Genomic DNA, 11,222 nt, shown 5'->3' on the forward strand with positions numbered 1-11,222 from the left:
AAATTTAAAAACATTATTCAAAGCAAAGAAACCAGAAACTAAACCGTGTCATATGGTTACATTTCTATACAATGTCAAGAATAAGCAAATCCACAGTGTCAAAGGAGACTAGTGGTTTCCAGCGGCTGGGAGAAGAAAAGAATGTGTGTAGGTTTATTTTGGAAATGATTTAAAAGTTCTGGAATTAGATAGTGGCGGTAGTTGCACAAACTTGTAAATATACTAAAAAGCACTGAGTTGTACACTTTAAAATTCTAGATTTTATGGTATATAAATTATATCTCGATTTTTAAAATGAAGAAATAATGAAATGTTTTCATCTGAGAGTGACAGATGCTGATGATGCTCATATTGTTGGGACTATAGAGGAAAAGACACACACATTGCTTGAGTCCCTTGTCGAGGATAACTCAGTACTACATGTTAAAATGCCTTAAAAATGTGTGTGCTCCACCTTAGCAATTCCAATTACAGGATTTTATCATAAGGGAATAATTGAATGCATGTGTTAGGATGTAGGTGAAGAGATGTTCTTCACAGAATTATCTATAAAATGAAAATGAGAAAACCTTTGTCTAAAAATAGGGAGCTATTTAAATAGTTGTAATCCATTCATCCATTCAACATTAAACAGGTAATTATATTTTCACTGACATGGGAAGCTATCCAAATACAGTCTTAGGTGAAATGAAAGCAGGATATAAAAGGTTGTATGCAATGTGATCTATTTCTATAATATATAGATCTAGTCATTATGGTCTGAAATATATATCACTATTAATGACAGTTTTCTCTGAGCGGTATGTCAAATGTTTTTTGTATGTGAATATGTATTATCTAATTTTTCTGCAATTAATATGTACTACTTAATTTAAAACTATTGAATTTTCAAAACATATATGTCAAGCTTAATAACATCTATATTGAGACAAAGTGGCATTAGCACCCCTGAAATGATACACTGATGACAGTATTACCTATGTAATATTCCTGCCAAAAAAGTCAAATCCAAATTTAATTATGTGGAAACAAATACAATTTTAAGGACATTCTGCTAAACATGTGTCATGGACTCTTGAAATGTCAGCATCCTAAAAAGAAAAAGAAAGACTGGGAGGCTGTTTAGATAAAGACCACTAAATAAGTATTACAATTAAATACAATTCATTATCTTCTATTATGCCCAAAACATTGGATAAAAATAAACCAATAGAAAAACACATTTTATAAAATTGGTTAGAAAAAAGAGAATAATAATAAGCTTCTAGAAAGAAAAAACAATGATCGCATCTAAGCAAATCATGAATCAGATGGCTTAAGTCTTCTCAACACAAACACTTAGAAGCCAGAAGGGAATGGAGCACTGCCTTCAAAATTCAGAAGGAAAAGATTTTCAAAACTAGGATTCCAAACCCAGCCAAATCATCAGTTTACTTGGCAATAGGGTAGAATAAAGAAATTTTCAGACATGTAGGATCTCAAATAGTTACCCTCTCTCAATAAGTCACTGAAACATGCTTTCTTCCCGAGCAAGAAAATAAACCAGGAAAGAAAAAAAATTAAATCAGAAAACAAGAGAGTCAGCATAAGTAAGTGAAAGGAATCCCTAGGACGATGCTGACATGAGATTCCAGGATGACCGCTGTCCCAGAGGTCAACGTGTTCGGACGGAGTCTGCATGACTCAAATAATGAGTATAATGAGGTCTCTCATCACTTAGTTCTCAGGCTTTGTACAGCCTTTAAACCTTATGAAATATTAGATGATGTGTTCTACCAAACAGGAAGAAATCAAGGAAAAAGGCCAGAGATCCAAGAAACAGGAACTGCAACCCAAAGAAAGGCAGAAAGTTTCAACGATGACAACAGATAGAGGTCCGCAGATGGTAGTTATGCAGCAGGCCTAGGGAGAAATTAGCCCAAATAAGAGAAAAATGAAAATCTCTGGTAAAGAGGTTTCCATTAAAATAAAATTGGAGCTGCTATATTACGTTATGAAACTGACCTTGTAGAAACTGTGTGGGGGACTATTTGAGAGTACAGGAAGAATTAGCTATGACAACAATGAAAAGTAAGAAAAGGCAGTTGTTAACTTTAAGAAAAACAAAAAATATATTCACAATATACAATGCTCAACTATGAATATTTTCATTTTATAGTAAGATAAATGCCAAATATAAGTCTAATGCAAAATTAGAGTATTGTTCTAATGATATGGGAAATGGAAATAGTGTGAGAGATAAGTCTTTATCTAATAAGAAGTTAAGAGATAATATATCAATTTGTTAAGTCAATAAATAGCATTACACACATATTATGTACTATCATGAATTAAGTATATGTCAGAAGAAAGAGCAAATAAAGTCTAAATTTGTTCCCACTAGAAAGAGGAAATGAAGTGGAGAGGTATGGGACAAGGGATCTCTTCATGTTATCAGCCTTCTTAGTTCCATTTGACTTTCAAAACTATGTGCATGTATAATTTTAATAAGAATTAGTTTAGGCCAGGCACAGTGGCTCATGCCTATAATCCCAGCACTTTGGGAGGCCGAGGTGGGAAGATTGCTTGAGACCAGGAGTTTAAAACTAGCTTGGGCAACATGGTGAACCTCAACCTCTACAAAAAAAACCACAAAAATTAGCTGGGTATGGTGGTATGTGCCTGTAGTCCCAGCTACTCAGGAGGCTGGAGTGAGAGAATAACCTGAGCCCAGAAAGTTGAGGCTGCAGTGAGCTATGATCATGCCACTTCATTCCAGCCTGGGCAACGGAGTGAGACCCTGTCTCAAAAAAACAAAAACAAAACAAACAAAAAAATAATTAGTTGAAAATCAATGTTTTATCAGATCTTACTGAAGTTCTATGACATGTAATTTCACTGTAGTTATTTTGAAATGCTAATATATAAGAGCATTTCAACAAATTTGAGACAAATTATAGACTATCTTGAGAAATACTGAAATGATATTGGCTAGGAAAATCATTGAATAATGAGCATTGCTTGGAGAAGGCTCCCTGGAAGAAGTGCATTATAAACTGGGATGATGTGTGTGCATAGAAAAAGGCTTTGGACAAAAACTTCTAAAGGGCAAGCATGAAAATCAAACCAGGATTTTAGATTTTCCAATGTCCCACCAAGAACAGTTATTCCTATGTCTCCACAGAGCCTCCTTGGGCTCCTCTGGACAATACTGGCATAGTATGAAAGGAATTTTTTCTTAGGTGATGGATTTATAGTCAAGGCAAGAATTTATGCTCGAAGTTATCTGAAAGGCATCATATATCCACTAATTCATCAACTCAACACATACTCAGCGATAACTACAATGTGTCAGACCAGAGAAATTCTCCACAGAGATGACGATGAAACTAGCCAAGGTTTCTGGCCAAAGGACAACAGCTTGGGACATGAGATTCCTACAGCAGCTGGCAGGACTATCATGGAACCCACCAAATCTTCCTGTGCCATAAATCTTAAAGTTCCAAATGTTTCCTTAGACTGGGAATGTGAACTGCAGGAAACACCCGTATCTCTCTGGCCCCCAGACCAGGAAGTACAGGAAATTCTTTCACCATGATTAACGTGGAGGGTGCATAAAAAGACAAATTGATGCTTCCAACTGGGAAAGTAAAATTTGTTTGTCAGAAGGCAAGGCTAAAATGAAAGCAGCAACATTTAATCTAAACCATTTCCTGAGACTTGGATTTCTTTTTTAAAAAAATTGGCCGCCTTATCACTTTCTTAGTCACCTTTTCTCTAGGCTTATTGGAGGCGTATCCCCTCCTAGCAACTTCCCATCTGCTGGAAAACAGAATCAAGAGAATGAGGAGTGTGATGACACATCCTTCACTGGATGAAAATATTAGGGGAAAAGCAACAAATGCACTACCATTTGCATAAAACCTATTAATGCCCTCTTCAGACTAATGAAATGAATTTTACATCACCAAGAAAGCAGCTGTGATCCACTGCATCTAGTAATGAGAATTATTTGGAACGATCTGCAAACTACTGCCACTCCTAGAAACAACGTCATTGACTTCAGTACTCTCTAATTAAAATACTTTCATTCTTGGACAGAGAAGACGTATCTTGATTCAGATTCAGCTAATAGGTCTCTTTGCTCAAAACGCTGTTAGGTTTCTTGTGTTCCTGTTTTCCTAATGCTTGTACAGATCCATGGCATTTCAAACCTTTATTTAAAAATCAAAACTAACGTCTCCTCTATTTTTTTTTCCTATTGGCAATCACATTGGGGTGGTGGTGGATTGTGGTACAATCTCAGTCAAGAGGTCCTCTCTTGTGTGGGCACTGGGATAACACTGGCCTTATACAATGGCCAAGCAAAGCAGCCTTCTGTCCTGCTGTGCTTTACAAGTAAAGCCCGTGGCTTCTGCGAGGGTAGCGTCGGGGGCCGCTGCAGAGATTGGAAGAAGATCCGCCGGGAATGGGAGGGAAGACGCGGAGAAGGTGGAGAATAGGAATCATGTGTGTTCCTCGAGTGTACAACCCACATTTGAGTGACAAATGACGAAGACAGTCGATAAAAACAACTAAGCGCAAAGCCGACTGATCCATCTCCCTCTCTGTGCGTGTGCCTTTTCAACTAACTTTGGGAACTCAGTAGACCCAGCTTGGCTCCCCGCGCCGCCTCGCCTCCACTTTGGTTTCCCGCGTCCTGCCAGCCCTCTTCGGTGCCTCCTCTTCCTACCGGGCAAGGATGGAGGATCTCTTTAGACCCTCAATTCCGCCGCCGGCGCCCAACCTCTCCGTGCCCATCCTGCTGGGCTGGGGTCTCAACCTGACTTTGGGGCAGGGAGCCCCCGCCCCGGGGCCGCCCAGCCGCCGCGTCCGCCTGGTGTTCCTGGGGGTCATCCTAGTGGTGGCGGTGGCTGGAAACGCCACTGTGCTGTGCCGCCTGTGCGGCGGCGGCGGGCCCTGGGCAGGCCCCAAGCGTCGCAAGATGGACTTCCTGCTGGTGCAGCTGGCCCTGGCGGACCTGTACGCGTGCGGGGGCACGGCGCTGTCGCAGCTGGCCTGGGAACTGCTGGGCGAGCCCCGCGCGGGCACGGGCGACCTGGCGTGCCGCTTCCTGCAGCTGCTGCAGGCTTCGGGGCGGGGCGCCTCGGCCCACCTCGTGGTGCTCATCGCCCTCGAGCGCCATCGCGCCATGCATCGACCGCACGCGCGGCCGCTGCCCGCGCGCGCCCTCGCCGCCCTGGGCTGGCTGTTGGCGCTGCTGCTGGCGCTACCCCCCGCCTTCGTGGTGCGCGGGGGATCCCCCTCGCCGCTGCAGCCTCTGCAGCCGCCGCTGCAGTCCCCGCAGCCCGGCGCGCCCCCGGCCGCCCGCGCCTGGCCAGGGGAGCGTCGCTGCCGTGGGATCTTCGCGTCCCTGCCACGCTGGCACCTGCAGGTCTACGCGCTCTACGAGTCCGTCGCGGGCTTCGCAGCGCCTGTCGTGGTCCTGGGCGTCGCTTGCGGACACCTACTCTCCGTCTGGTGGCGGCGCCGGCCGCAGGCCCCTGCCGCTGCAGCGCCCTGGTGGGCGAGTCCCGGCCAAGCCCCCGCGCCCAGCGCGCTGCCCCGCGCCAAGGTGCAGAGCCTGAAGATAAGCCTGCTGCTGGCGCTGCTGTTCGTGGGCTGCGAGCTCCCCTACTTTGCCGCCCGGCTGGCGAACGCGTTGTCGTCCGGGCCAGCGGGAGACTGGGAGGCAGAAGGCCTGTCGGCGGCGCTGCGCGTCGTGGGGATGGTCAACAGCGCTCTCAATCCCTTCGTCTACCTCTTCTTCCAGGCGGGCGACGGCTGGCTCCGGCGACGACTGTGGAGGCGACTGGGCTCGCTCTGCTGCGCGCTGCAGGGAGGCGCGGAGGATGATGAGGGGCCCAGGGGCCACCAGGCGCTCTACCGCCAACGCTGGCCCCATCCTCATTATCACCATCCTCGGCGGGAACTGGTAGCCGATGGCGGCTTGCGCCCACCCCCTCCGCGCCCCAGACCCCTGCCCTGCTCCTGCGAAAGCGCCTTCTAGGTGCTTGATGGTCAGAGACGACGGGTCAACTATCGCTGAGACACAACCTCCAGGGAACTCGAGGCCTGCCAGGTTGTGTCCAGATCACAAGGGGCAGGAGAGTCTGTGAGAGTGACACTGAAGTTGTCCCCTTCCTCCACTCTCCTATTCCCTTCTGATGTTTACATTTCCCTAGGCTCTTCCAGTTTCTCTTCTTCCCTACAGTTTCTCTCACATCTCCCCATTTGGAGACAGCGAGCCACTGGGAAGTTGTAAAAACAAAGACAGTTATTTTTGCAGTTTTCTTTCACGCATTTGTAGTGCTCTGGATAAGACTAACTTATTTTTGCTAAATTACCCAACTTTTATTATTTGCTGTGTTATCATCTGTACTTACTTATTTTGAATCGTGCTTAAATCAAATGTACCTTCAGCACCTGAAAATTTGCCTTTTCTTTCCAGGAGGAAAAGCCCCACATTGCTCTCCCTGGGGAGTCTGAGAATTATACCAGTGCTGTCAGAAATGTAATCATCCTGTCATTTCAGAATCACAGAGTATTTGTAAAATAAAAACCTTTCCCACGGAGCAATTGGGACTTTTTTTAAAAAAAAAAACATGGTAATGTATTTTCTCAGAAGAAAATCAGTGTGGCCTTTATTTCCAGTCTAGTTTCCACTTCAACAGAAGCTGAGGTTGTAGGAAGGAAACATAAAAACATAAAAGCTTTCAGATATACTTGGTTTTCGTAGGAAATCGTCCTTGTTCCCCCAGCAGCCTCTAAACCTGTAATGCCCAGATGGAGCTGCTGGGTACAAAGTCCCCAGCAAACCAGAGAAGGGAAGCTTCAAGGTGGTACATATGGGTGGTGGTCAATGTCCCAGATGGAGCCTCAAGGAGATTTGCAGCTAGGAAGGAAGGAAGTCAAAATCTCAAATGCTACATGAGTATATAAAACTCTCTTGTTTAAAAAAAAAAAAAAAATGAACTCAATGCCTATTGGTGTGAATTGCTGAGAACAAGGTCAAGGAGGTGATTTGATCAGTAACTATAGGGTCCAGCCCCATAGGGTTCTGTGAGCCCCTCCCTGCTGGTGCAGAGACGAGAAATTGTAGAAATAAAAGACTCAGACACAGAGATAGGGAAAAGAGAGTTTGGGCTCGGGGGTCCACTGCTAACCAAGATGCAGAGTCCTGCAGTGGCACGGAGTGTCCACACACTCTGACTTTTACTGAGTACAAAGCAGTGGGCAGGGAAGGTAGGGGTAATGGTGGTCAGTGATAGTAATGGTAATGGTAAATCATGGGTCTTAGAGATAGAGGCCCAGGACTTTCAAGCAGCAGAGATGGGGAGAAAACCTAATGTGTCAGCGCTCTTTGCATATTTGTTAGAAATGTCAAGGACATTAATTAATTCTTATCTTCTGAGAAAAAGAGAAACCAGGTGCAGAAGCAGAGCGTGAAAGTGAACATGGAACGTGACCACTGAAGCACAGCATCACGTAGAGACAGTTAAGCCCCTAGATGTCTGCCTGTCTCCCTGACAGCTGTCAGGCCTTGCCACAAAAGCTTAGAGAAGCGGAGTTTTCTCCTAACTTCCCTAGGAAGGTGAGGTCTTGGCCATTTTGGACATCTCCTTCCCTAGCTGGCTAAACAGCGGGCGCTTTCACAGCACTGGCGCTGCTGCACAGCCAAGGTGCCCTCCAGCAGCCCTTATGTGGGCGTGACAGAGGGCTAAGGGCATCTTGCCTTAGGATCACTTTGTTCACTTTGTCACCTCAGTTCCATGCTTCATAACCCAATAGTCATCAGTAAAATTAAAGGTTATATTGAGTAGGTATCTTTATAAGTGAGTAACTGTAAGATTATATATGATTATATAAATGAATAACTATGTGCCTTCATTTCTAATTCTTTTCTAAATCAATATTTATATGGGAACAGGCTGAGGCTTCAGACCCTTGCCACGGCACTTGTGGGGTTCCCCCCCACAAGTAACTTCTTCCTTTCAACTGTTCTTGATTCTAGACAGAAGTGGCAGCACTTATGAACAATATATCCATGTGCTTATCAGTGACTTTTACGTGAGGACCTAAAGCTTTCCATCACAGTGTTTCTTATTCGTGCACAAATGCAGGTCTAAGATGCAGAAAGGGCAAATGATTGTTTAAAGCTATTTGTAGAGCCAGTGCTGTCTGAGGGCTATTTTGTTCACTAATATATTCCAAATGCTTAAGCAATGCTTGACATGTAGTAGGCTCTCAATATATATTTGTTGAATGATTCATCATATGAGTCAGAAAGAGATAGAATAGATAAGAGATATATGAAAGGAAATCTTTACTAAGCTTGGTTTACGTTCCTCCAAAATTTTGACAACAGATGTTACAGAGTTATAGGTTTTCCTTCCCCTCTTTGCTCCTCCTTACCCTAATGAGGATGCAATGATCTGCAAAATACCAGGAATAAATCAGACAAAGAGAGGATACAGTTGTCTTCATGAACTCAAGTCTGGATTATAGCATTATTTACTCATTAATAAACATTTATTACCTGCTTATATTAAGCCTGTTATTAAGCTAGGCATTGGAGATGCTAAGATGAATAAGGCACATTTTCCCCTCAAAGACATTATAGTCAAATGTAGGAAACGATTTGACAATTACACTGCAGCATCACCTGTGTTGCAACAGGGGATTCCAGTCAGTGTACTGGAAGCACTGAAGAGAATCTGACAATCTTGGGGGACTATGTGGGGACACTAGGAAAGACTCACCAAAAGAGGCTATTGAAGACTGTTTTGGGGCGACCCTTCAGGTCAGGAAGGGTGTTCTAGGCAATGGGAATAGCACTGTAAAGCGTAGGGGAGACAGAACATAGCATAGTCAAATAATGACAGTAGCTTTAGGGTGTGTTTGGGGCCTGACCTAATGAGATATATGGTCGGAGAAATTCAGCCTGGACCCAGTGAAGACAAGTTGGTGTGCTAAGCCGACAAAGCAAAAAAAAAAAAAAAAAAAAAAAAAAGCCTTTCAAGAATTTAATCAGAGTTCTAATATGAGCAATTTTGAATTTTACAAAGATCATCCCAATGGTGGCATGAAGGATCAACAAATGAAAGGGTGAGAGAGAATTATTAGAGGCAGAAATCAAGGCAGCATCAGAGTCTTCAAAATATGATTCCTAATGTTGGACCACTTCATATGCTCTCAACTGAGATAATAAATTTAAAGCAGCTGAGCCACGTTTTCTGTTTTCTGCAGTTGAGACTACCCTAACAGAACTGACTCAGCTGGCTACAATTTATTATTTCATATGGCAGTAAGTCCAGTGGTAGGGCTGGCCAGGGTTGGTTAAGTAAGTAGCTCAACTCCCTAATCAAGGGCTGTGATGGTTAATTTTATGTGTCAACTTGACTGGGTTAAGGGATGCTCAAATAGCTGGTAAAACATCATTTTTGAGTGTGCCTATGAGGGCGTTTCCGGAAGAAATTAACATTCGAATCAGTAGACTGAGTGAAAATCGATCCTCACCAGAGTTGGCAGGCATCATCCAGCCTGTTGTGGGCCCACCCAAATAGCACAAAAAGACAGAGGAAAGGCGAATCCTCTCTTTCTCTCTCTTCTTGGGCTGGGACACCCATATTCTCTTGCCTTTGGACAGTTCGCTCCTTTTCTTGGGTCTTCAAACTCCAGGATTTATACCAGCAACACAAACCCCACAACCCCATTCTCAGGCCTTCAGACTCAGACTAAATTTTACCACCAGCTTTCTCGGTTCTCCAGCTGGCAGACAGCATATGGTAGAACCTTTTGGTCTTCATGGTCACATGAGCCAATTTCCACAATACATCTCTCCTCTTGTACATCTATATACATGCTATTGGTTCTATTTCTCTGGAGCAGCCTCACTCATCCAAGGACTCTGATCCTTTTCTTCTTTCCAATCTGCCATTTTGAGTTGTGAACTTGATACTCAGGCCAGTTCCCCTTTAGGTCACAAAATGGCTACTGCAATTCCAGGCATCACATTCAAATGTAACAGTGCCCAGAAGAAGAAGGATTTCTCTTTCTTGTACCCTTTATAGAAATGAAAAAACATGTCTCAGAAGTCCCCAACAGACTCTCCTAAATGGCTCATTTGCCAGAACTATATCACATGTCCATCATTGCAAGAGAAATGGGGCCACCATGATTGGCTTGAACATGGAACTGAGTATATGAATTGTATAGAGGGAAGGATGAGAAAACAGGCTCTACTGTAAAAAAAGAAGAGAAAATCCTTGTTAAAAATGCAAGACTAAAATTTTAAATTATTTAAAACGTGTTATCTAGATTGGTTTTTACAATGCAATGGAGTATTCAGCTGATTGCTCCTAGAAATTTTGAGAATTCTTCATCTGGGTTGGAAATACAGAATACCAACTCAAGAAGTTAATTTGAAATACAATTAAACTACTGTTTTTCTAGATTTTATATAGTTAAGCCAATTTATATGGAAATGCTTCTCTACCATAAGTAAGAAACTTCCTCTAAGTTTAACCAAATCTGAAACTTGAATATATATCTAGATGACTTGGTTCCCATCCCTGGAGGCATTTGTAGGTTAGGAAATTTGAGGCATTCCCTCAGGATGGCCATCCTACTGATGTTGACCCTAGGAATCTGCGTTTCTACAGGTAACCCAGAGATTCAGCTGTGTCCTAGTCAAGGAGACCCCTGAAGGTTATTCAGATTTAGAATCTCGCTAGGTAGAACATGCTATTCACATCACACAGCAAAGGCAAATACAAGGTTGACCCTGAAACTGCCCTCTTTTCTGGGTTATCACACAAATGGGAAATGACTAGAAGAGAAACCAGATCTACATCCTTGCAGTTTGGAAGAAATCAAAGTTGCCCTATAAAATAAACTATTCCTCTATTCTGTATATTTTTTGGAGTTAGATTTTAACCAAACTGCTGCACACAGAACTTCAGGGAGCACTTTCCTTGTAGATAAGATGTGAACATCACCAGCAGAGTTGAGCAATGTGGTGGTCCTGATTTTATTGAACTTTAAAGACTAAATGCAAAGAATTCCATATCTTTGAAAAAACTCAGTAACATACAGCCAAAATAAGTAAATATGATGTAATTTTAAATGGGAAGAATGCATAAAACATCCAGGAGTTTAAATAAACCACACTAGTGATTAGCTCTAAACAATATACAAAAAAT

General features: G+C 43.1%; 1 protein-coding gene across 1 annotated transcript; it reads left to right on the top strand.

Annotated features, from left to right (window-relative positions):
- The first annotated feature begins 4,437 nt into the window (after positions 1 to 4,437).
- Positions 4,438 to 6,587, top strand: GPR150 (G protein-coupled receptor 150). The gene has a single exon (XM_017508848.2). It carries the CDS (start codon positions 4,721 to 4,723, stop codon positions 6,026 to 6,028), a length of 1,308 nt encoding a protein of 435 aa, XP_017364337.1. The 5' UTR covers positions 4,438 to 4,720; the 3' UTR covers positions 6,029 to 6,587.
- Positions 6,588 to 11,222: the final 4,635 nt, after the last annotated feature.

Source organism: Cebus imitator, unplaced genomic scaffold (genome assembly GCF_001604975.1).
Source record: "Cebus imitator isolate Cc_AM_T3 unplaced genomic scaffold, Cebus_imitator-1.0 Scaffold403, whole genome shotgun sequence".
In the NCBI taxonomy this organism is placed as follows: Eukaryota; Metazoa; Chordata; class Mammalia; order Primates; family Cebidae; genus Cebus; species Cebus imitator.

Coding starts and splice junctions, on each gene's coding strand:
- GPR150 (XM_017508848.2), top strand. CDS start 4,721: ATGGAGGATCTCTTTAGACCCTCAATTCCGCCGCCGGCGCCCAACCTC.